The sequence below is a fragment of the Sapajus apella genome, unplaced genomic scaffold, assembly GCF_009761245.1.
Source record: "Sapajus apella isolate SASKATOON/1434 unplaced genomic scaffold, GSC_monkey_1.0 scaffold24, whole genome shotgun sequence".
Classification (NCBI taxonomy): Eukaryota; Metazoa; Chordata; class Mammalia; order Primates; family Cebidae; genus Sapajus; species Sapajus apella.
The window spans coordinates 10,416,990-10,444,007 of NW_022436964.1; the positions used below are offsets into that span (position 1 = coordinate 10,416,990).

Genomic DNA, 27,018 nt, shown 5'->3' on the forward strand with positions numbered 1-27,018 from the left:
TTTTTTTTTTTTTTTTTTTTTTTTTTTTTTTTTTTTTTTTAAATAGAGTCTTGTTCTGCCTTCCAGGCCAAAGTGCAGTGGTGTGACCTCGGCCCACTGCCACCTCTGCCTCCTGAGTTCAAGTGATTCTCCTGCCTCAGCCTCTTGATTAGCTGGGATTACTGGCACCTGCTACCTTGCCTGGGTAATTTTTATATTTTTGATAAAGATGGAGTTTCATGATGTTGGCCAGGCTGGTCTTGAACTGACCTCAGGTGATCTGCCCACCTCAGCCTCCCAAAATTCTGGGATTGCAGGCATGAGCTATGCATGGCGCTTGGCCCATTCATTATTAATCATAGTGAAGTCTGTTTTGATCTCAATGAGAGAGCAATAAAAATCACTGTAAATGACCTTTTGCAAATTTCATTGATCTCTCAATTAGTGTTTGGTCCATAGACTCCATCTACAAATCAACAAGACTGTTTTTCCTAAATCTGAATGATAATGCACTCCCAATGTGACCAGAAATGATTTCTTTCAAGTACAATTTCAATTAACATGCAAAATATGGTTTTTTAAGCCTTCTATCTTTTAAACTTTTTTTTTTTTTAGCAATTCATTATTGTTATAATAGAAAGACAAGCTTCTCTCTCATGTTGATGAAACAGTTTTGTTATCTTTATGCTAGAAATATACAGAAATTAAGAAGTTAGTAAATCTGTTGGCATGTACCTTTCCAGGCTCAACTTATTGCAATTCTCCCTGGGAAGGTGCAGAGGCCTGAGCTAGAAATAGACATTTTCTGGGCCTCTCAAACATTTAGGAGTAGCTGCCCAACCATTAAGAGTTCAGGTGCTGGAATTGGCTTAACTGGGTTCAAATTCTGTCTCTCCGACTGAGAAGCTGCTTACCCTTAGGCAAGATACATAATCACTCGAAGTTTCAAGTAATGAGAGTATAGTTTTAAAAATTAAATGGCAATCTATTTAGAATCTATCAGCACAGGGCCTGGCACATAGTATCCCTTTCAACTTTCACCATTCTTTTTTATCAGTCATATGATTCTGATCATGTATTTCTTTTCATTGTCGTCATTGAGGCATTTGATTTTTTTCTCCACACCATGTAAACTTGTGTCTCATTTATGTTTATTTATCTTGCATATTTGACCTGCAGTAAATATTTATTGAGTGAATGAAAATGATAAAAATGAATTTTAGAAACACTTCTTACTTTGCCCTGTTTCCATGTGAATGTTTCTTTTGCAGTAGGAAAGCTGTGGCTATGATATTGTATTAACATAGTGCATTATCATTGTATCCTGCAAAGTGAAGGCTGTATACTCTAGATAGTGTCTCACCTGAAAGCTGAAGGTAATGCTCAGTTCCCTCACTGGGATAAGAGGATTTTGCTCAGACAGAATGATGGAAACAAGAGAACATCTCTGGTGTAGGCAGGGGAGGTGAATTTCCCTCTTGTCTGAACTTCAGAGATTCTAGACCAGCCACGTCCAAATACAATGTGGCCTATAGATATAACCTAAAATTTTATAGCAGCCACATTAGACAAAGTTAAAAAAAACAGGTGAAATTAATTTTATAATATATTTGATATAACTCAAAGTACCTAAAATTGTTATTTCAACATATAATCATAAAAAGTATGAATGACATTTTCCATTTTGTTTTAAATCCTAACTCTTTGAAATGAGTATATAGAAGTCTAAAGACTTAGAAAGGAGAATCTTGGCCAAGGCAGTGCTGGCCACGGCATAGTCGGTTAGAAGTCAGGAAATAAAGGGAAGCCCTCTCTTTCTCGTCTTCCTGAGCCTTGTTGGAATGGGATAGGTGCCTGATGGGGAAGGGTGGACTTTTTACACCTGACAATTCATGGTTAGATCAATCTCCTCTCTCTATTTGGATGGAGTATGTCTTTGTGAGAACTCTGACTTGGAGAAAGGCCTAGTGTTTACTCTGGGGTTCAGCTGTATGAAGGTCTGTCTCCTCTGTGGCCCACTTGGCAATGGCAGTGAATCAAGCAAACGATCTGAGAAGATGAACTTCAAAGGAACAGATTTGTCAGCACAGGCTTCAGTCATTCTTCTAAGTCAGGATATTCTCTTCCTGTGGCTATCTTTAGATTCCTACTGCATTTTCATTAATATGACATAACGTTGGACTACACTAATACCTTATGGATGCAGGTGTGTGGTTATGACATCTACATGGTTAGCAGGAGCTTAGGAAGAATAACAGGAAAAGAAAGCCCTGTGTGGGACAGGATATAACTTTCTGTCCAGCCAGAAATAGGAAGAAAGAGAGAGGGAGATTGTGAACTTCAGCAAAGTAACTATAGACACTTCTACATCCTAGAAGAATTAGAAAGGATTTACCAGCATAAAGCTATGGATCTAAACCACCCAGAGGTGTTGGGTGGCCCATGATTCCTAGAAAGCTTGCATGTGAAGCACATGGTGAGGCACAAGCACTTGAACATGTTTTCAGAAGTGAATTGAAGGCATGGTACTCGCTGAATGTTACACTTGTGGGAAAATAAAAAGCAACATTCTCTCTAAGCCTGCATATGGTGAGCTGAGTGGGCTTTGCCTCTGAGGGATATCAGCAGTTCTCTATGCCTTCCTGTTGGATATATGTGTTGTTATAGAGTTAGCTATTTTCAAACTTCTCAATACGGCTTTGGGCAAGAACACACCTCCAGGAGTGTTGTATCTATTTTCAGGAGTGCTGGGAAAAATAAATATGCTATCTAACAATATTTCATGACTGTAATTAACCAGGAGGCACAAAACGAGGGGCTGGACTGGGGAAGGCCAACACAAGGCAAGGCTCCAGTATGGGCCTGACTTGGAGGCTGCGTTTGGGAAATGGCTGGACACATGCATCTGAGGACAAGATGTGAGCAAAACAGCACAGATCCAAGCTTTGGCCTTGGCCTTGAGCACACCGCCACAGCCTGGCCCCAGCTGGACCAGCCTTCCTTATCCTCCACCCTCTGCATCTCTGGTCAGGGCAACAAGAATGGCAGACTCAGTGACTTTGATAGAGAAAACCCTAGAATGGAAGCACCAACAGTCTTTACAGTTCAAACATTTGCTGCCCTATCTCTCACCCTCTCTCCTCTACCCGCAGTGGCCCTGCTGTTCTCAGCTGAGTGGGGAAAGAGTATCACAGGTTCCTAATCCCCACAGCAGTCTTCCCTGAGGAAGTAAACCTCTTAAAGTGAGTCATGGCATCATCCAAAGCACAAGTCGTGGAGCTCTTCCTGGAAGCCTGACAGGCACGCTGACCTCTGGACTCGGGCTCTGAACACATTGTTTGCTTTGCAGCTATGAGGCTGGAATGTCGTTCTAAACTAAATGACCATAGCGCACTGAGTACTAATTTGGATCCATAAGACTTGGCAAAATCAGTCTTTTTCTTCACTTATGATAACAGTAAAATATCAAAAAAAGTCCTTAAAACAGTCACACTGGACTGGACATTGGAGGGCAACACAAGATGTCGGGAGGAACCTTTGTTTTTCTCTTGAGGGAGTCAAAGAATATAATACTGAAGAGACCTTAAAGACCATGCAGTCCAACCTACTCATTTCCCAGACAAGAAAAGTGAAGCCCAGAGAACAGATGGGCTGCCTCCTCTAGTCATATGGGGCTTAAAAATATATATGTATATTTATTTTATATATATATGTATGTATTTTTTTTTCATGAGCTTTAGTGAAAGTGACCAGTGTTATCTCATTTCCTGGCTTCTTAAATCCAGGATCCAGCCAAATCTAAATTTTATTTATAGCCTGAATATACCTTATGCTTTCCTACCTCCATACCATTGCCCCCATCACTTGGAGTGCCATCCTGCACTTCTCCAACTTCCCAACGTCCATCTTTTGAAATAATTTTTACCTATCAGTGATTAGCTCAAATATGCCATCTCTTAGATAAAAATCTCTCTGCCAAAACAATTTTTTTTTCTGTCAACAACAACAGCTACAACACAATAACAGTACTTATATATTATGTATTATGGACTGGGCAGCTTACTTATATTTTATCTCATTTAGTTCTCAAAATAGCCATATGATATTGGTATATCTTTAGTGACATCATACAAATGAGGAAACTGAGGCATAGAGCGTTAAAGTTGCATGTCCAGGGACACTCAGCTAGCGGGTGGCTTTCATGATTTATTATAAATATGCTTTGTATCATCATTATGCTGATGAGACGAAACAAGATTCTTTAACAGAATTTTTTTCCCTAACTAACTAACTCCTCCCCCCATACCAAAACACAGGATAACACATGGGGATTGAAATCTTCTAGTTAATGGGTACATAATCCCTGAATTTTCAAACCTTCTAAGGTTAAAGTTTGTCCTAAAGTAGAAGGCATTGCTACCTGAACTTTAATTTCAGGAAGTAGACATGTAGAAAGTGTTGAAGATTGCTTTATTGATTTATGTGAAGTTCGGATGTGAAGTTCAATGATTGTGTATGAGCCCTGTATCTCTAACCTGATGTGTGTTGACACCTATTCAGGGTTAATACCGCTACAGGTCAGCAGTAGAAATAATCTTTTGCACATGTCACAGAAGGCAGATGTACCCTCTACTTACTGGAGATTTATCGGAGCCCCTGGGCTTCAACATAACATTTTGGTCACATGTGCATTTTTTTTAGAGACTTTCACAACCTATTCATAGACTCTCCAAGGGAGTCTATGAATATCAAATATTAAGAATGACCTTCACTGTTTTAGAGATATTGCGGAAGGCAGAAGAGCTCCATGACTACGATGGCATAAGGAGCCTTTCTGAAAAGATAAGAAGAATCCATGGTAGGATGAAACAGTTTCTCTCACATTTAAATAAAATATTTCTTTTGGGGAATTTGATGAGAGGGCATCCTAGACAGTCATGGTACATTTTGCCAGGTGTTAAGGCAGTTAGGTGCTGATGGGTCTCCTTCCATACTACTGACCCTCCAGCATTTGATAGTGGACAAATGTGAGACTTAGACACCTGGAGTGACTTCTCTGAAGCCACAGAGATCAGAGCTGTGATAAATGAAAATTTAGCTCTGATTCAGTTTCATAGTCAGTCCGCATTAGTTCAGTTAACATCCTATTAGAATGATGACTGTTACAAGAAAGGGGCAACACAAAAACCCAGTATCTGCACATGGCCTATAGAAGAAATGCCTTGTAACTTGGTTCTAGTGAGTTTTATCCAAGAAATCATTCTCTTCTAATGTTTTCTCAGCTTTGCAACATTTCCTGTCAATAAGAACTGAATTGTGTACTTTTCCAACTAAAGATGGAGAAAGAGAAGTTAAGCTGATCTACAGTCGACGTAATTTTCTTTCTTGCCATCAAATACTTTTTGTTCTTCAATTTCAGTCTTCTTTCCTACCTCGCATACCTCAAATCATAACCAAGGAAGTGGGAGGTAGAAAGTGGTGCAAGCATAAATATTTTATCCTCCTAGGGGAGTAATAATCACAATTGCACAATGTGTTAGAATGTCATTTGAACATCACAACACATCTGTACAGGAGAAGAAATTGTAATCTTCATTTTATAGATGATGAGACCATGGTTTTCACACAAGCAGACAAACCTCCCAAGCAAGCAGAATAGCAAGAATTTTCATCTAACTTCATGTTTTTTCAAGATTTTAATTTTAGGATGGTAAATATGGGGACAAAAGTCTTCAGGAGATCCCAAATGCAGAAAACATCCCTCCACATTAATTAACAAGATGTATTTATGCATATATGCTACCAAGCAACTATACAGACACATGCATATATTTACATTATTGTCTTTTCTGCCCAGTGAATCTGAAAGCATGTTGAAGTTCTGCTATTGACTGGGAGAAAACAGGTGCAGAGAGTAGGTGATTTGTCCTTGACCACCTAATAAATGAAAAGTTATGTCAAAGAGAACTATTGCTCTATAATGTGGAAATGTTCTTGCTAGTGATGCGTTAATTTTAACAAAATGTTACCATAATGAAGCAGCATATTTAACTCATGGAGGTTTTTTTATAGCAGTACTCTGTATGTGCAAAGTAAAATCTGATGGTATCTCCAAATAGAATCTTTACCATCCCCCTTTTTGAAACAAAGAACTTCAAGGGCAGAGTGGGAAGGTTTTAATGATAAAAATATAAAGAGTAGGATTCCTATGATCTTTAACCAAGAATGAGCTCAATTTCTTAATTTCTTACCCTCTAAGATATTCTAGTTCTTAAGAAATCAAAGATAGTTTAACATCTAAGATAATCCTGGCTGCCCAAAAATTTCAGTTCTTGAGAAATCAAAGATACTTTAAGATATAAAATAATGCTGAATATCAATCATGGAGAATTATCTTTTCCTTTTGTGATTATTTTACTTTGGTAAACAATTTTTTTCAGTGCTCTTATTAAAGATCATTTTTAATTAAGCTGAATCAAGAAATTGATGGCATGTTGCATGCATTTTGTTCCAGGGAAACTTCCCCATTTTGAAAGAACCTCAGGGCAAGCCTTGCATGAAGAGATTAGTATTGAAGTGAAATTTACAAGCCATCAGTCTAATCTTGCACTCTGGGTAGGACTGTCATTTATAACATACCTGAGAAGTGACTAGGTAGTGTCTACTAGAATGTGACCTATGACACAGAGCTCACTGCTTTACACAGTAGTCCACCCCTCTGTGCAACAATTCTCATCATTTGATGGTTTTCTCTTATTTTGAATAAAAATTTATCTACTTTGAACTTTCTCCAAGACCTGGCTCCTGAACTGGCACAAAACCCTCTCTTTCTATACATATGACTTTTGAAGACTTGTTTCCTTGCTTTGAGTGTTTGTTCTGATGAAATACCCTTGGCTTCTTTCATTTGTCTTCCTGAGCCTTGGGTTCAGATCTGTCAATATCATCACTCTAGAAGAAAGCCCTCTTGCAAGAGATTACAATTCACTAGTCTCTCTTTTAATTACGTACCTTAAAATTTATGCAGTCTTTGGTAACTTTCAGAAACTGTTGCTGCTGAGAAATTTCCCTTGATTTATAAGCAAGACCTTTCACTCACTGCGCTCTCTTTTGGTGGTGGTGGCTCTGTGATCTGGGAACCTACCTTTGCCAAGGTCTCATCATCCAGGTGATTCTTCTGAATCACATGTTGAAGTGCAAAATAAATTTTTTCCTGAAGCTTCTGGACCTTCCTTGGTTCTATAAGCCAGGCTCGGTCTGATGAAAGAAAGAGTGGATAAGTGGAGGGAACATCAACTATGTTTTGCTTCACCCACATATATATGTGCCAAGTTTCAGACTCATTTCATATTACTTAGTTATAAGTTGCTTCTGAAGACATGTCATTATTTACATAAAACATAAGTATTTCATAGGCAATACCGTGATGACAGGAAAGCACAATATTATGACACAGGAAATCAGTTTGGAGGAAAGGACACAATGGTTCAGATAATCAGCTTCTCTGTTTCTTATTGTCTGTGACAATTTACATCTCTCACTCTTTGCTTTGGACATATGCTTAGGTTTTCTTTCAAAGTAGAAGTTAGCGATTTGTGAAGAAGAATTATAGAAGTGAAGAAAATCACAGGAATATTTTTGGTGTTCAGGATCCCTTTTCCTTTTCTCAGCTTATTCTCTCATCAGATATAAAGCTGAAGCTATGTTAGAATTTATATAGCATAAACACAAATCAGTTTCAAAAATTCACTTCTAAGTTCTATTTTCCTATATTGAATTTTTAAATGGTGAATAGGATAATCCCTCCTTTCCTTCCTCCCTCTCCTCCTCTGTTTCTCCCTCCCCCAGACCCTCTCCCCCTTCTTTCCTTACTTCCCTCCTTTCTTCCTCTCTCTTTTTCTCCCTCCCTCCCATACTTCTTTCCTTCTCTCAAGCCCTCTCTCCTTCAATCTCTCCTTCACACTCCTCTTCCTTCCTAGAAGATTTATTATACATCATGGTGACAAAATTCAGCCCAGCATCAATAACTTAGGTTGGACTTTTATTGAAGAGAAACCCCAAATCTTCAAATGCTGAACAAATACTCATGGAAAAGAACTTGAACATGATCTTCCTGAACACAGTTCAGGTCAGGTGAGAAACTCGATTCTGTAATCCTAGACAGGATGAAGACAAGTCTAGCCAACAATTAAGCAAACCCTTACGTAAGTGAGTACAAAAGCTTTCAGTGACAATTGTCAATCAGAATACATTAAGTTCCCCTCCCTCTCCCTTCCCTAAGCTGTTTGGAGCTGAATAAACAGTGGCTCTTATGTCAGGACCCTGGAGAAAGAATAGGGGGTGGTCTGGCAGGAGATGGAGCCTACACAGGCTGGAAATCTGTCTTCCCTCTCTTTTTGAATATGGCACTAAGCCAGGGTGGCAAACGAGGTATTTGGAGTTCGTGAAGCCTTTCAGTGTGGGTCTGCTAGCAGCACTGGAAGAGTCCCCACTAGATAGAGTAAACCAAATTGCATGCTTCCAAATGTCTCAGAATTTAATGGTGATGGTATGTTTTTTTTTTTTTTCCTAGAAAAAGGCCAAACAGCTCAGCTGATTTCTAACTCAGAAGGAACAGGCTAGCTTTTCTTCTAGGGTGATCATTTTCACAGATCATTCGTATTTAATATTTCATATCTTAAATATTTGCTGCTTAAAATTTACTGACTTGCCACAAATATACCCAAAGAGAAGAGTGACTCTAACGCTTCCTTTGAGCAAGCAGGAACCAGAGAGAAACCATCTCTCTGATCCATAGATCCACAGGCTTAGATTTAGTCTTCTATTGAACTATTCACAATGGAAATGATCAAATGCAATGAGAAAATGGTAGAAGGAAAATTATTTGGCATGTGGCTGCTAACAGAGAAAAGTATTTCTTGTCACTTCTTCCTTCTATCTTTGTGCTTCCAAGCCTGGGAAACTTTCTAGGGTTTAAAAAAAAAAAGACCTAGAGGAACAGCTTGATTTTAGACAGAGCCATAAAAGAAACTGTTAGTAAAAACACTCTATGTGATAACTAATTTCCATTTTTGATAAAGTGGTTAAATAAAAAACAGTAGCAAATTAAAAATACCCTGATAAGACCATCAAGAATCATATTAGGAATAATAAAGCCAAACAGGTAAAAACTGTAGACATTGGTATTATTGGAAAATATAGCTACAATGACATGTTAAAATTATAATATATAATCTTAGATCACAGGTAAGATTAATTTCTTCCAGCTTCATTGAAAAATATAGTAGGGCATATATAACAAAAGAGATCTGGTCTCTACAAATAAATGGGTAACGGAATGAGTCTCTTGACCTTAAAAATTAGGCAGGAATTTATTTTTCTTTCTATAGAGAACTGTTGGTGATGCTGTTATCCATTAGCCCAAAATTTAACCAAACAACAGCTGAGTAAGTAACTGAATTCTCATTCTGGCTGGAGAGCCATGTGTTTTATATTATTGTTGTTATATTATTATGATTATATTATTTATTATTATATTTTAAGCTGGCATATACTTTTTTTTGAGGCAGAGCTTCACTCTTGTTGCCCAGCCTCACTCTTGTTGCCTAGAAGTGCAACGGCACGATCTCAGCTCACTGCAACCTCCACTCCTGTGTTCAAGTGATTCTCTTGCCATAGCTTCCCAAGGAGCTAGAATTACAGGCACCCACTACCATACCCAGCTAATTTTTACGTTTTTAGTAGAGACAGGGTTTCACCTTGTTGGCCAGGCTGGTCTCAAACTCCTGACCTCAGGTGATCCTCCCGGCCTCCGCCTCCTAAAGTGTTGGGATTACAGGTGTGAGCCACTGCTCCTGGCCTGGCATATACTTTTAAACAGCATTTTACTCATTATAATTCTATCCATAAATATTGTCACACCTTGAATTGTTTGAAAACTTGGCATTTTAGTGCATTTTAAAGCTAGTAGATGTCTTAGTTATTATGGAGTCCAATCCTCTTACTTTATAGATGAGGAAACTGGGGCTCTGAGGGGTCAAATGTTTAATATCACACAGATAAATGGTCACAGAGCTGGTACCAGAATGTCTACCTCCATGTCTGAAGTTCTTCCTCTTCTACTGGGCAGCCTTCAGTATGAGTCATTTTCCCCTCTGCCATCCTTATCTTTTTTTAAAATGCCTGATACACTTGAACCTTCTACAACATGGGTTTGAACTACATAGGTTCATTTATATGAAAATTTTCCTTCTGTTTCTGCCACCTTAGGATGGTGAGACCAAACCCTCCTCTTCCTCCTTTTCCTCAGCCTACTCAGCATGAAGATGACCAGGATAAAGACCTTTATGATGAGCCGCTTCTACTTAATGAACAGGAGATCTGTTTTCTCTTGCTTATAATTTTCTTAGTAACATTTTATTTTCTTTGGCTTACTTTATTGTAAGAATACAGTATACAATACATTTAACATGCAAAATGTGTGTCAATGGACTGTTTATGTTATCAGCAAGGCTTCCCGTCAACAGTAGGCTATTAGTAGTGAGATTTTTCAGAATCAAAATTTACATGCAGATTTTTGACTGCATGTAGGGGTTGGTGCTCCAACCCCTGCATTGTTCAAGGTCAAATGCATTGCTAAGAAAATACACACCACCATTTGTCTGACGTGAGCACACCAACATGAATTTGGGCAAAGATGCCACCATAAAAGGTATTTAAAAAGTAGAAAGTGTATCTAAAGAGTAGAAAGTGTTTCTTTTACTTATGTAGGTCCCCATTCTGGATCTTTCATTTAGGTACATTTCTACTGCATCTCATCCAACTGGACATTTATTTTCTATGTACTTTATTCTTAAAGTCAAAAATAGAACTTGGCTGTAACTCAGGCCACTATTTGTCTTCCTTTATTTGTTAAGGAACAATTCTGCTTATCTCAATCAGGAATGATCCCTACCCTATGCTCTATTCTTGCGCTTGGGCCAAAATTGGTCATTTTAATAAAATGAGGCTACTTCTCTTTGCATTGTCCAAAAATACCAAAAGCTTGGTAAAAAATACACAGTTCTGCTAAAGTTTATCCTGAACACTTTGGCTTAGACAGGTGTCATCGATGTTAAAAATAATAAATCCAAGTTTTTAAAAAAGGTAAGAGAACTGAGACTGCCCTACCTGGAGATATCAGAACAGCAGATGAGAACAAAGCGATCTCCTCCTCAGTCAGCTGCAAGGAACACAAATTCTTTGCAAAGTCAAATGCTTCATTCACTAGGTCATCAGAACCTATAAAGGAAGAAGGAAAATTGAAGAAAAATACTTGAACTTGAAATAGGTCAAGAGTAAGAAAATTCTCATAATCAATAAGCTATTCAAGGAAGTGCACACTAGACTTCTAGAAAATATATTTTTAGGTTTCTAATTATAAATAGTAATTTGATACTCATCAAAAATGAGAAAATTGGGCAACATCTTGGCCAGGCCATCAAAGTTAACATTACCAATGACGAGCAAGTAGACTTGGTGTGTGAGCAGTGTGACATCTGTCTGGGAATCTGTAATCTGATTATATTCTTATAAATTTGAAATGACTTCCCATTAAAGAATATGAAATAAGTGATTTGGGGATCCTTTACAATAGGGGTAATATTCATAGAAAAAAACATTACAATAGGGGCTGAGGATTGTCAGTCTTTGTAGCACTTGAAGCTAGCAATGTAGGGTATTTCAGGCTTTTAGATTGAGATGTTAGAAATATCTTGCAGAACAGAGATGAGATACACTTCAGGTTAGCAATTTCCTTGGGAATTTGATTGAGGAGCTAGAGTTTACTTATTTTTACCTTCTAATGAATGACTCATAGGTCAGTTGCTTAGCTGTTGTGAATTTTGGCAAAATAACGTTGCAGCTCTACACTGATCCCTGGTAAATGTTTATTTGATGAAGCTGGAAATATACTGAGGTTGCTTGCCAAGGCTTTTCCTCCTTTCCTGAAAATCTAGCCTTAGAGATGACATGGATGTGTATCAACTGTAGAAGGGAAACATTGCCAGCCCTGATGTTTGTTGGCTGCCATATCAGCTAACAGCACAAGAGGTGAAAGGGCAGTGGCCTTCTTTGGTGTCCGTGGGCAGGATATGGAACAAATGGCACCATCAATCGTTAAAACCTTTCCTGGCATCAGCCCATCTTTGCTAATGTTCTTGCTATCCATGCCATGCACTGATGACTGGATGTGGTGATACACAACACTTCCAAACAAAGACTGACTCTGTTAGTGTCTTCCCACAGGAATGGTCTGGAATCATTTCGGACAGGTTGGCATGAGCTCTCTGTGCTCCCAGAACCTCATGAATTAATCTCTGTGGGTGAGAAACAAGTAGAGGAACTCCTCTTTTAATTAAGTATCTTAACTCATGATGATAAATTTACATAAGAAACATCAGAGGTCACCCCCATGGATGACTGGTGGTTGACACAATGTACAAGAAAGTTGACCAAAAGAAGCTGATTTTATAAAGAATGTTTTACAATGCAGCCCAGCTCTTTTAGCATCAATCTCTAGTTATTTCTTCTTCTTCTTCTTTTTTTTTTTTTTTTTAACAGGGTCTCACTTTGTCACCCAGGCTGTAGTGCAGTGGTGTGAACATGACTCACTGTAGCCTCAACCTCCCAGGATCAAGTGATCTTCCTGCTCAGCCTCCCAAGTAGCTGGGACTACAGGTGTGTGTCACCATGCCTGGCTAATTATTATTATTTTATTTTTATTTATTTGTTTTTCAGATGGAGTCTTGCTGTGTCACCCAAGCTGGAGTGCAGTGGCATGATCTCAGCTCACTGCAACCTTAGCCTCCTACGTTTAAGCGATTCTCTTTCCTCAGCCTCCCAAGTAGCCAGGATTACAGGTGTGTGCCACCACACCTGGATAATTTTTCTATTTTTGGTAGAGACAGGGTTTTACCATGTTGGCCAGGCTGGTCTAGAACTCCTGACCTTAAGTGATCCACCTGCCTCAGCCTCCCAAAGTACTGGGATTACAGGTGTGAGCCACTGCACCTGGTGATGCCCAGCTAATTTTTGTATTTTTTTGTTTGTTTTGAGATGGAGTCTCATTCTGTTGCCAGACTGGAGTGCAGTGGCATGACCTTGGCTCACTGCACCCTCTGCTTCCTAGATTCAAGCAGTTATCTTGTCTCAGCCTCCTGAGTAGCTGGGACTATAGGTGCATGCCACCATACCCAGCTAATTTTTGTATTTTTAGTACAGACGGGATTTTGCCATGTTGCCCATGCTGGTCTTGAGCTCCAGGGATCAAGCAATCTGTGCCCCCTGACCTCCCAAAGTGCTAGGGTTATAGGCATGAGCCACTGCACTGGGCCTTGACTTATTTCTGAATGAATGATGTCTCAGTAGGGTTGTTCTCAGGAGGGCCCTTGGTTCTCTCTTTCTTTTGTATTGGGGGCCACAGTTACAAGATCAGGAGAGGCTCGTCTGAATGAGAAGCTCACCAGGTCCATCTCTTATGGAATAATGAGATACTGGTTCACATCAAAGAATCAAGGCATTTCATTTACCAATTTCAATCTAAGTGGAGAAACTGATGGTAGCTAATAAAATTGTGTCCTCATCAAAGGGAAACTTACCTAAGGCTTTGAACATTTGCATCCCTCCATATTTTCCTTCAAACAGAACAGTGTTGTTTAATGGGTTGAAGGCACGGCACATTCTCACTAAAACCACTTCCAAGCAACCTATGAGTAAAAAGTAAAAATAAAAATATACATATAAATTCAATAATAAAGAGGTTATTACTGCGTATAGGCAATAGACTTTCAAGAACTTTAAAACACACAGACACACACACAGAAATCCCTTAAGTTTCTTCCTCAAAAATGACTATTAGTTTGGTGGAAAAATAATTGCAGTTTTTGCTATTAAACATAATGGCAAAAACCTAATATATTTGCACCAACTTAATATATTAGAACTCTTGATACTTATATGAGGAATTAAGGAGAAAATATACTTTACAGGTGGCTAAGCTGGAGGGCATAGACATTACTTTGTGAAAATACATTTCTCTCTATTTTTTGACTAATATTAAAGCTACTTTCAATTCTTGAATTCACAATTGATGAAATGAGGGCAGGAACTCTGTCTGCAGTGATATGTAGCCATAATTATTGTATTCATTCTTGCATCTCCAGGACCAAGAAAAGTTTCTGGCACATAGTAGGTTCTTAGCAAATATTTATTGAATGAATTTGTTTACTACCATTGTTCTTGCCTTTGAGCATTATTAACATCCTGAGGAAATACTGCTGCATAATGTCTCCTGGAGAAATGGGCTTTTGCCCCGTAGTGCAGTTGAAGTTAACAGCCAGACTCAGCAGCCACAGATGTACATGGGAGCATCATACTGGTGATTAGCCTACAACTTTGGTACCTGTCTTATGGCACCACTTTATCTTGATGTCTCTGTTTTAGCTCCTTTGCTATATGTATGTTTGATGATTTCTCTCTGCTTGTCTTTGGTATGTCACCTAGAATAGAGGCTTATACATAGGGGATAATTAGCAAATATCAATTGAAGGAATGCTTTTCTGACACAAACAGTAGATGGGTACCATTTATTAAGTATCTACACAATGGAAGGAACTTTCTTTGGCCTCCTACATTTATTTTTATGTTTGCTCCTTACAATAATTATGTCAGGTTTATTAGCTCTATTTATGGAGGAGTTACACAAGGGTTGAAAATATTAAGTACCTCGCCTTTTTTACCAGAGTACTAGAGTCAACATTTTTACACCAGGTAGAGCTGTTAAAGATTATATGGCTCAGTGGTTCCAAACATCAGTCATGGGTTGGTTATGTCTGAGTCTTAGAGATACAGTGAACTGGGTTCCCCTCCAGGAGATTTGGATTCCATAAGACTCATGGTGCCTATGTCACTGAACTGCCAATAATCTCCTTTGATGTTGTTGATGCAATTCCAAGTTTGGAGTTCATTGTTTCTAGTCCATCTCTTTATTTTACAAATGAAGAAACTGCTATCTAGAGAGTTTAGCTCAAGGTCACATATCAAGTATGGCAGATTTGACTTTTCAAAGAGGATCAGATACCTTCCATCCCATATGTTTTCTAGGACCTTACCACTCTCCTATCAAGTAGTAGCATCCATGTCTCCTATCCTTGAATCCAGGTTTACCTTCATGACTGATGGTTAATAATGGAAATAACGATATGTGTTTTCTGAAAATAAGTTAGAAAAATCTATGCATTTCTGTCTTGTTCTTTTGGGGCGCTAGCTTTTGGAGCCTAGTGATTATGCTGTGAGCAAGTCCAAGCAGTCTATGGAGGGTCTCACATGGGGAGGAACTGAAGCCCCCAGCCCAGATCCTTGGCTAAACTCTAGGCTGTCAACAAGCACAGCCCGCCAGTTGTATGAGTGAACCAAGCTGAAAGTGGATTCCTCTGCCCTGAGTTGAGTTACTCAGTGAATACCACATGGAGCAGAGTTAAGGTCATCCCTGCTGAGCCCTGCCCAAATTTTAGCTTTGAGAGTGAAAGAAATGATTTTTGTTGTTGTTGTAATTAAATTTTACAGTGGTTTAGATTAATGGTACATCAGTTTGGCACTTCAGTCAAGGTTTTCATAAACTTGCATCATTTGGTAAAGAAGGAGCAATATCTTAGAATAACAGTTATATTTGGCCCAAGTTTAAATTCCAACTTTGCCATGTACTGGTTTTGTAATATTGAACATAGCTCTTTGCTTTTCTGACTCTTTTCCTCTTCCTCTGTAAGATGGAAATAATAACATAGCTCTCACAAGACTACTTGAGATATCATAGGGAAACATAAACATATATGTATGCTATTTTATATATGAGTATGTTATTGTTATTACCATGACCTAGGACCATGAAAATTTGCATAAACACCATCATGGTTCTTATTTGCTATTTTCAAAGGGGCCCAAGAAAGACAAATAATTTCTTTTTCCTGTTTGGTAATAACATCTGCAAAGTCAATCGTATGCAGAGTTTCTTGAGCTACTTACGAAGCGATTGTGTGTGTCAGAGAGTGTGCGAGGGAAGGGTGGGGAAAGATTAGAGTACCGTGGAGTTTCTCCTGGTGTGTGCTGGCTGCAGGCTATCCTCATTAAAATGATTGGAAATGACCACAGAGGCAGAACTCAGCTAGCCTGCATTTTTTTCCCTTCACAGAAGGCAAGGAGTACGTTTTAGCGCCGGCTCAGCAATTCAGCCACCTTGACACGCTAATTACTTGCACTGCCTGTCAAGCTGGGTATCTCAACCTCCGCAATTAATAGCTCCACTTTCAATAAGCAAAATTGTATTTGACTTCAAAGGGGAACTGAATGAGTATCAAGGCATTTTTATTACTGAGAGTTTCCTTTGGGAGTTGGCTGACAATGTGGGTGGTAAAAACGAGCTGCATATTGGAAGGAGGATTTTCTAGAACCAACACAGTGCTAAGGGCCGACCACATCCTTGTCTGAAATAGGCCTCCCATGAATATTCTTGCTTACCTGACTTCAGAAGTAGAATTTGATCATTTTGACAGAGCTCCATGAAGCCTGTTATCCGTTTTGCAAACTCCACCACGTATTGGATGGCGTGAGTGATCTGGATGGCACATTGTTGCCACAGTGCTTCCCTGGACTTCAGGAGAGAATACACAGGATGTAAATGGGGGAAACAACTTATGGAGAGTCAACAGAACATTCAGGTTTGCCTTACTGGTGCTTACCTGTCACTTGGGGCCCAAGGGGGTAATTTACATGTTTCTTTTAAAAGAGGAGGGTACTACTTTTATTTTTTTTCCCCTTGATAATATTTTGACCTGTTTGGACGTCAATATGCCACAATTATCAAAGTACTGGGATGAAAATAATAGCAACACTGTTTATAGAATGTAGGATAGCTTTGTTATTTTCTTTACTATTTTTTCCTCTCTTTCTCCCTCCTCACTTAAAGCCTGACTTTGTAAAGAAAATAACAAATCTATCTTCACATACTATTAATATAAAAAACAAAGGTTTGCACTGAGGGATAGCGATTTCATTCACAGGCTTCCATGACGTCATTTTAATGGGTATCTGATGGACACTAAATTTGTAATATTTTTATGTTGTGTCTTTTTTTTCTGACCTACAGAAATTGTTTTTTGGTATAAAAACAGTGCTGAGGAAAAAGGCATTACATCAAATCAAATCATTCTCCTAAGTTAAATAGAATACCCCAAATATATTTTAGTCTGTGGGTTATTTTCTGAAATGAGAAACATAAATCTGTATGTGTGAATTCTACTTTTTATTGACCATACAGACATAATACCTTTGTTTCCCTATTTATATGAAAGTACTAAGATTTAATTGTTCTGGTGGAGAAAAATCAGCATATTGTAAACATTTATTTAGATACACACACATTTACATATCTTATTAAAATTCCATCTACTGGTAGATCCTGTAATTGGGAATCTCTATCCCAAAGTAACATAATGTGACTCCTGGAAAACAACAATAAATTCCTCTTAAAAACTTCTTCAGTAAACCCAAAGAAATAACATAATGTAATAATAATCATTTGGGATGAGCTGTCCCTTTTTTTAGATTCTTTTTAACATGTAGGACAAGAAAAAAAGTTAGAAAGTTTTGTTCCATATATTTGTTGTGTAAGTTTGTGATGATTACAACTGCTATGATTACTACATTGCTCCTGCTTCTTGCGTTGACCCAAGAAGTCACCAAGAGATGTCCTAAAATCATTTGATGAAGGCACACTCTCTGTAGTCACTCAAATAGGGCAGTGGTTTTCAATCAGGGTAGTTTTGCCTCCTTGGAACAGTTGGCATTATCTGGAGACATTTCTGGTTGTCACAAATGTGGGTGAGAGCGATAACACATCTAGTGGGTAGAGCCAGGGATGATGGTAAGTAGCATATAATTTGCAGGATGCCCTTACAGAAAAGAATTGCCCAGCGCAACATGCCAATAGTGCTGAGATTAGCAAGACAGACATAGGGTAATCATGGAAAAAGGTTCTCGTGGTTTCCAGAGTACCTTGCTTTGATACGCTTTAATTTCTTCATAGGTGTGGGTCTGCCACGCCAGCTGGTGCAGCTCTTCCATGGTATATTGACATGTTTCCAAATGGGACTTAATGATGTTCTGTGCAATTCGATCTGTGAGAAAAGATATCAATTCAAAGGTTTGTGAATAAAATCACTCTGCTCATTAGGTTTCAATGTTTACTATAAGAATGCCTTTGCTATCTATCTTAAAATCTTCAGACAAACTCTTTATTGCCTTTTTTCAATTGTCAGGATTTTAATCAAAATTTACTGCTTTCCCCAGATGTTTTTGATCACAACTTAGGGGTTTTACAAGTTGTAAACCATTAAAAGGTATTTATTTATAAAAAAGATAGAAAATTATAATATTTTTTGCTTTTTGGCTTGAAAGTCAACTAACAGTCTTAATATTTGCACTCCAAATACTTTAAAATATTTTGAAAATCACTGGAACCCTATTGTTTATCTCAAAAAGGAGGAATTAAAATATAAATTTATGTTTTTTTTTTAAAGGAAGCATTAAACAATAAATTTTTTAAAAACAGGCCGAGTAAAGAGGAAATAGGGAATAGAATGCAGGGACAAGGAAAGAAATTAAATTTTCTGATAATACTATGTTTGTAGATTTGACTTTGGGGCAATGTAAATATCTGATGTAATTAATAATAAAAGAGGTGGTATACACAATAAAATACTGGCCTATGGGTCATAGGGACCATTATATTCTCCTTTTAAATTTTTTGTATAATAAACTGTTTCTTTTACAGAAAGTTTAAAAATGACAAAATGATTTTATTCACAAAAATTGGTAGCAAACACAATCGGTCTTTTTGGGCTGTTTATCCTAATCGAGTTGAATTTCATATTGTATCTTAAATACCAATCATTATGAGTTTGGAGGCAACAAAGTTGAGCAATAGAACCAGACATAAGAGCTCTCCTTAAGAAAAGCCTGCTGTGAGTCCCCTGAAGGCGGCTAGAACTAGAAGGAGGTCCCTTATAATCCCACCTGCTAGTTGAACACACGCAGAAGGTGACAACTTAGAAAACCAAACTATTCAGGATTTCTGTATGTGGGATGTGAGTGGAATGAATATGACCAAATCTTCCCAATACCTGCTCTTGGGTCATACAGAAATAAAATTTTTCTTGTATTTCAGATTGTTCCATTTCAAATGTAAGTTCTGTTCTTTCTAAATGGCCAGCCCTGATTCTCCAGGATAGCCCTCAAAGCAGCGTTTGGGTGTCTCCTTTTATCTCACTGAGCTTCTGGTATATAGGGTACAAAGTAAATCAAATTTTAGACAAAGTAAATCAAATTTTAGTAATGTAGAGACAAAAATGTAAATTTAACCTTCCAATAAATTTTCTAAATAAAAATCTCCTATAGACCATTGCCTGGCACATTGGAGACACTGAATAAATGGTGGCCACAGTTATCCTTCTTAGGACAGTCTACATAGTTTGTCATCAGAGGAGCAATATGATGACTCCAGTGGAAATGAAATTCAGTGGAGATATTTAATTCTGCAATCATCTTACTGAAGAAATATGTTTCAATATTTGGTAGAATTTTTCAATCAAAATGAAGTGATATATGTAGAAGATGCTACCAAATGGTAACTTCTGATGATAGTTCTACTGTATTGGATTCAACATTGACATTTCTAGGCTTGCACTGCTTATGATTTTGATTACAAAATCTTTTCTTTAAAAAATCCTATATTCAAAGTTTTATTGAACATTCTCCTATGGTATAGAAAGGTAAAAATTACTCTATCCATCACAGTAAAATAGATTGGTATGTCATGGTTCATCATTTTTCAATTTCACCTGGGCAGTGTAATTACTTAGAATCTAAAAAATATACTTGTTTTGCAGTTGGTATATAATGAAAACATAAGATTTTATAGCTCTATAGTTTTCAAACTATTATCTTCTTGGTGTAGTTTGTTTTCATCTTCAAAGACATGCTGATTTGTTGGTAATTTATAGGCTTCAGGATTTATAAACAAGGCTATCATTGTCACTCACAATTGTATTATGAAAAACTCTATCTGTTCCTTTATGATATCTGCCTGGAACTGTTGGCCAAAGCTTAAGAATTCTCTGGCCTTCTCATATCAAAATTTAGGATTCTATGGTTTATGAGGAAGGGTAGGTACAATAAAAACATGGGAAGGTTAAGGAAAGAGAAAATTAAATCCACATGCCTGCTTCAGGACTCAACTCAGATGGCCATGCCTGGTGAAAGTTTCCCTGCCTCCCAAGTCCTCAGGAAGAAGGGCTGGCTGCCATCACACTTTGATTCTGCCTTAATTGGGCCCTTATTGCAGTGAGACTCGTACTGTGGTTTTTTGAATCCCTCTGTCCAACACTCTTTAAGATTATGAGCTCTTCAAGAACTGGGCAGAAGATCCCAGCATAATGCCTTCATATATTCACTCAACAAATATTTTTGAGAAGATACTGTATTTCCTTCCTTCCCTCCCTCCTTCCTTCCTTCCTCTCTTTCTCTTTCTCTCTTTCTTTCTTCTTTCTTTTTTTGACCAAATCTCACTCTGGTGCCCAGAATGGAGTGCAGTGGCACAATCTCCACTCACTGCAACCCCCGTCTCCCAGCTTCAAGCGATTCTCATGCCTCAGCCTCCCGAGTAGCTGGGATTACAGGTGCCCACCAACATGCCTGGCTAATTTTTGTATTTTTAGTAGAGATGGGGTTTTCTCACCTTGGCTAGGCTGGTCTCAAACTCCTGACCTCAAGGGATCTACCTTCAGCCTCCCAAAGTGCTGGGATTACAAACGTGAACCACTGTGCCCAACACTTGCCTTTATTTTAAAGCATCTTACAATACTTTAATTTTATATCATGATGCAATAAATGCCCACAATTATTGTGGGAGCCCAAAGAAGAAAGTGGCTAACTCAGTCTGGGGGTGGGGGCGGGAAAATAACTACAGAGGAGATGCCTGAGTCTTGACGGTTGAGCACAGTTTGTCACATGGAGAAGAGAAAGATGTGCCCCAGGTAGAGGGAATGATGTTATGAAGGCACAGATAGAAAGCCAGCTCTAGGCTAGGTAATTTCTGACATTACATCTTACATCTTTACAACCTCTACTTCTTTTTTTTTTTTTTCAGTCCAGGGGTCTTTTATTTCTTTAACACCTTTTATGCGATGAATTCACAGGGAAGAGGTTCCAGCAGCTCAGGCTCCTTCCCATTGGTTGTCACACAGTGTGCTTCTCTGGGTGGAGCAGGCTGGCACTTCAGATGAACCCAAGTACCTTTCTCTTTGGCTTCTTTCTTTTTCTAATCATTTTCCTTCACACGTTTCAGGAAGCGATCTTGGCTCTTAGAGTACTTGATGTGCTCAATACGCACATTAATTCTCTTGGCAAGAATCTTGCCCTTAACTTGTTTGTTTACAACAATGCCAACAGCATGCTGGGTAACATTGTAGATTCTTTCAGTTTTGTCGTGATAAAATTTGTGGGGCATTCCTTTTTGAACAGCACCCATTCCCTTGATGTCTACAATATCACCTTTCTTACAGATTCACATATACGTGGCCAAAGGAACAACTCCATGTTTTCTAAAAAGCCTAGAGAACACATATAGAGAGTGCCTCTCCTCTTTCCCTTTGTGTTCATCATTTTGGCGAAGTACTGGAAGAAGGCAGTTCCCTACAACCTCTACTTCTTTATAATCAGTCTCTGCTTTACTGAGGATACAAGTGATGTTTAGAAAGAGCGAGTGAGTCTAGACAAGTTTCTGTGCAGCTAGTAAGATGTTTTGAAACCAAGTCTGTCTTTCCTGGCTAGAAGTCTTGTGTATTTGCAACAGAGGGTGCATGGAAGAGATAGGGAGAAATAAGACTAGGGTAGATGAAATTTGTGACTAAAGTAGGCGCATCTGAGTAAGCAGGCCAAGGAATTTTATCTTGTATGAGTTTTGGATTTTATCTCTGAATGTTACCAATTCAGAGGTAACTGGTAACCAGCTGAAGCTGTAAAGTAGGAGAGTGATATGGTCTGTTTTTTGTCTTATTTATTTATTTTTGAGACAGGGTCTCATTCTGTTGTCCAGGCTGGAGTGCAGTGGCACGATCATGGCTCACTGCAACCTTCACCTCCCAGGTTCAAGTGATTCTCCTGCCTCAGTCTCCCAAGTAGCTGGGACTATAGGCCTGTGCCACCACACCTGGCTAACATTTGTATTTTCAGTAGAGATAGGGTTTCTTCATGTTGGCCAGGCTGGTCTCAGACTCCTGACCTCAGGTGATCCACCCGCCTCAGCTTCCCAAAGTGTTGGGATTACAGGCATGAGCCAGCATGCCCAGCCTTGGTTTTTCTTTTAGAAAGGTGACTTTGGTCATGGCAAAGATGAGATGGCATTAGTGAGTACATGAAATTAATCAGGCTGTTGTGAAAATTCAGGCAAGCTATAAGGAAGGTCTGGACTAGGTCATAATGACAGAGATGGAGTGAAGGAGCTAGATGCAAGACAATTTTGAAGAACAATACATGGGACCAGCAGATGTGGCACAGAGAGAAAATATTAAATACAGTGAGTGCTCAACCAATGCTGAGTTAGTGAAGATAATGCTGAAGATGTCCATCCATTCTTCCTTCCTTCAATTGTCTGCTTTATTTCACAAAGGATTTGAAAAGTTAAGATTGACCCTTTGATGATTTTAAAGCCTAAGTACTCAGAATGGATTTGAAGTCGAATGGTAAGCATGCAAAATTCTTTCCCATATCCTTGTGGTGGGAAATACAAGTCAAATGTCTTTTGAACGTAAGACTTATTATAAATGGCAATGAAGGCAAACGCATAGTAGCAGCAATTGCAGACACTTTCCTCCTCCACTTTCTCTCACTGTTCTGCAGTGTAGAGGTGAGCCTTGTGTAAAAACCGACCCTCTCAAAGCTCAGGTTGATACAAGACATGGTAGCGCTAGACTGGGTCTCATGGGAGCAAGGCTGGAGGGCTCATTCTGTCAATTAGAAAGATGCTTGAATGTCCGAGGAGATGGTTTGCTTAGACTGAAAGTCTGCAGTTGTGAAAAGAGGAGAAGGATTTAAAAAGAAAGGCCAAAGGAGAGACAATGAATACAGTATGCAAAGTTCCTGTTGGGAGCCAAAGGAACTTTCAAGAGTCCTTGCCTGGAAAAGTAGAAAAGGTAATAGTAAATGCAGTCCTCTCTAGGGACCGACCACATGAGAAAGTCCAGACAAAAGAGGCTGAGGTAAAAGAGCAGAGGATATGGAATCTTTCTGGGCAATCTCACATCCTTCATCCATTACCCTAACTTGGATTGCAGCTGTTTCTCAGCTCAGTTTTTGTTGGATTCTTTGACTAGCTTGAGCTGCAGATGGTACATGTTGAAGAAGGAGTCAGCAAGCTCTGTGCTGGGTTGGTAGGTCCGACAGGAATATGGCCTAGGTAACTAACTGGTGGGAAATTCTACCACCTCCAGAGGTGATGCACACAGACTCTACACTCTGCTCTTCCTGAGACCAGGGATGAGGCTGGAGATTTCTTAAGGGGGTGTGAAAGAAAACCTGTAATGAAAATGCAGCTGCAACTTCTCAGTAGTTAAGATTCCCTACACGTATTCAGTGAGACAGAGGTTTGTTCAATTTATTAAAAGTATGTGGGCTGCTTTGATAGTTAATATAATGACGGAGAGGAAAGAGAAAAACAATTTTATATGCTCAGTCTGTCCAGTCATTCCTTTTAAATTATGATAAGGCAAAAAGTGAATATTGATGCAGGAAAGGAAAAATTGGGTGTGTATTATAGGTTAATGTTAAGTTCAGATTCCTCACTTTCTATTTGTTAATTTCATGAAAAATCACTTGCTCTCACTTTCTCTTTTTCTTCCTTTGCCTTCTATATTTTCATATGTATAAACACATAAAACTACCCCCTCCATTGCTGTTTTGTTTTCAACTTTGATCCTGATACTATTCTTGGTGGAAGACTTATTGAAATCCAAGATTTATATTCAATTAATAGAATTTGTTTTTCTTTTTTTTTTAAAGACAGGGTTTCACCATGTTGGTCAGGCTGGTCTTGAACTCCCAACCTCAGGTGATCCGCCCACCTTGGCCTCCAAAGTGCTTGGATTATAGGCATGAGCCACTACACCTGGCCCTTGAATTTGTAACTTTATATATTAAATAACTTTATGGGATAGAAATGACAATGTGTGATTCAAATGAAAAAATGGTCTTAGAAAGCTTTAAAATAATTGAAATAGATAAATATATTTCTGTATCACTTTGATAAAAAAAAATTTAAAATATTGTTAAAATTGTCACACCTCCCTAGAAGTCTTAGGGTAATCCTTACTTTTGATGTGGGCAATAAGAAGAGAGAAATTACATTTTCTAAGGGAACACTGGAATAAAATTGATGGTAATTCTCAATAGTGTGTGCAATAATTATAGAACCCTGGGGTTGAAACTAACCTCCTTCCTCCATTTCCAAACGGACTGTATCTAAATAATCCTAGAAATTAGTTAAGACTCCTCTCTCTCTCTCTCTTTCTCTCTCTCCCCCCCCCCCCACCCTGAGACCGTGAAGGACTTCTTCTACATATCCTAACCCTTCCTCAATACTCTATTAATAAATCAAAGAAGTAAGAAACAAAGCCCAGTGTAAGGATTTATAGCATGACTGAGATGTGTGTGATAAGGTTTATATAGGCAAATAGAGTTTTTTGGTCAATTATATTAGATGATGTAAAAAGGTGTAAGAATAATATTTTGAAGCAATGTTTAAAGAAATCAATGAAAAATAACTTCTCTTACATATTGATCCACATAGTTAAGCAAAGTTTGGAAACAAGTCATTCAAATTACCTAATCCTATGTAGAAAGAAAAGGGCTACATCTGCTTATTTTGGTGAGAAAGAAGTAAACTGACAAGCAAGGTGACAATTTCTTGTTTATAACTGTGATGTTATAAAATGAGGACCAGCTTGCAGCTACTAAAATAGTAAGTGACCTTCTGCAGCTCTGATTTCAACCACTCAGCAGGTTTTTTCCACCAAAAGCGGCTTATTTTAGCTCTCACTAGACATTTCAGCAAATGGCGCTCTCCAAAGGCTACAGTGGCTCAGACACGGATTGCACGGGTAGTTTCATTAGAATCCCACATCCTGGGAGTGGGGAAAGTTGAGTATATCTTTAAAAACTGCTGCTTTCAGTGTTATTACTAAGAGCACCCGAGGCCCAACTGCACCAAGACGAGAAAGCTGAGACTCAGAGCTATATATAGCGCTAGAGGCTGTTGCTCCTGAACTTCCTAATTCTCTGCTCCCACCTCCTCCCCTCCTTTTTTTTTCTCTCTCATGAGAAAGAATGGTTTCTTCTTGTTGAACTATACCCTCTATTCATTTTCTTCCACAAGGGACTTTTTTTTTTTAAGTTGGAAGTATTCTTTCTAAAATACCATATCTCAGCCTCAATCAAAGTGATTAATGAATTTTTAATTTGTCACTTGCCTTAAGGATCTAGAGTACCACTGAATTCTCTGTTTAGTTTATACTACGAGTGCAAAAATGGAATTCTTAGGGGATTCATTTTGAATTAATGGCAGGATATCTCTATGGACTTGCTCAAGGCATGTTTTAAGTGCCTACATTAGGTTTTCATAATATCAAGATTTCTCAGAATTTGTACTCTTAGGAGGTAAAGAAAGCATATTAAAACAATTGGTTGAAAGGTGAAACATTTAACCTAACGCCCACACATTTTTCCTTTTTCTCAACAGACCACCAGTTTTGTTTTCTGCTATTAGATAGAACAAGTCTAATGGTTTGTCATTGATGGCAATGTAAGAGAAGACAATGTCATTTAAAGACCTTTCTGATTTTTCGAATCCCTATTTAAAGATCATTATTTTTACCATAAATAGAATTCTGCTGTCAGAATAAAACTATCAATATATTTAATCTTAAAACAGCAATCATTAGTGATCTGTAGATTCAAAAGAAGAGTAGTAGATTTAGCATTTTTTTTCTTAAGTTTTTTTAGGCAGAAATTGGGGGAATCAACAATTTATAACTTATCTGTTGGCTCAGTTCATTGTCCAACCACTCATTACTTCTTCCTAATTAATCAAGATAGCTTTCAATTTCCTTTTCATGCAAATTCTATTGCCAACTCACGTATCAGAGAATGGCATAACTGATTTTTACTTCATGCAGATCTGAATATTCTAAGATCGATTTGTTCCTAGAGTTCTTCAGAAAAAATATGTTGACAAAATGTAAGATGATGCTGTTAACTTTTAAAAATGATGAAAATATAATATTACACAGTTTAATAAAATAAGAAATGGAAAAAACAATTTAAAAATCAGATTAATGCAAGTAATAGTAACATCTGGGCAAAACAATGAATAGATTAATAAAATAATTAACATTTTCTCAAATTTGAGGAAGCTCAAGTAAGATAGCATTTTTTTTTTCTGTTGAGTTGGAGTCTTGTTCTGTTGCTCGGCTGGAGTGCAGTGGCTCAATCTTGGCTCACTGCAACCTCTGCCTCCCTGGCTTAAGGGATTCTCCTTCCTCAGTCTCCCAACTAGCTGAGATTACAGGCAAGTGCCACCACACTTGGCTAATTTTTGTATCTTTTAGTAGAGATGGAGTTTCACCATGTTGGCCAGGCTGGTCTCAAACTCCTGGCTTCAAGTGATCTGCCCACTTCAGCCTCCCAAAGTGCTGAGATTACAGGTGTGAGCCACCACGCCTAGCCTCAAGTAAGAAAGCATTTTCTAATAGAAGATAAGAAAGCAGAAAATAAAGCTGAAAGAACCTACATAGCATTTCTGTTTAAGCAGAGTATATCCAAAGTGGGGAAAAAAAATCACAAGCAGCAAAAACAAGTTAACTATCTAAGAGGGTGCTTTCTTTATTTAATAACAGA

General features: G+C 38.2%; 1 protein-coding gene across 3 annotated transcripts in view; it reads right to left on the reverse strand.

Moving 5' to 3' along the window:
* Positions 1-27,018, reverse strand: part of RORB (RAR related orphan receptor B) — a 191,400-nt gene that overhangs the window by 13,653 nt on the left and 150,729 nt on the right. For all 3 annotated transcript variants that reach the window (XM_032290915.1, XM_032290912.1, XM_032290914.1), the window contains 5 exons: positions 18,067-18,188; positions 16,531-16,663; positions 13,617-13,724; positions 11,149-11,259; positions 7,124-7,236 (listed from right to left, as the gene is read on the reverse strand). In XM_032290915.1, the coding sequence (XP_032146806.1) occupies positions 7,124-7,236; positions 11,149-11,259; positions 13,617-13,724; positions 16,531-16,663; positions 18,067-18,188 (587 nt within the window). The remainder of the gene's footprint in view (positions 1-7,123; positions 7,237-11,148; positions 11,260-13,616; positions 13,725-16,530; positions 16,664-18,066; positions 18,189-27,018) is intronic.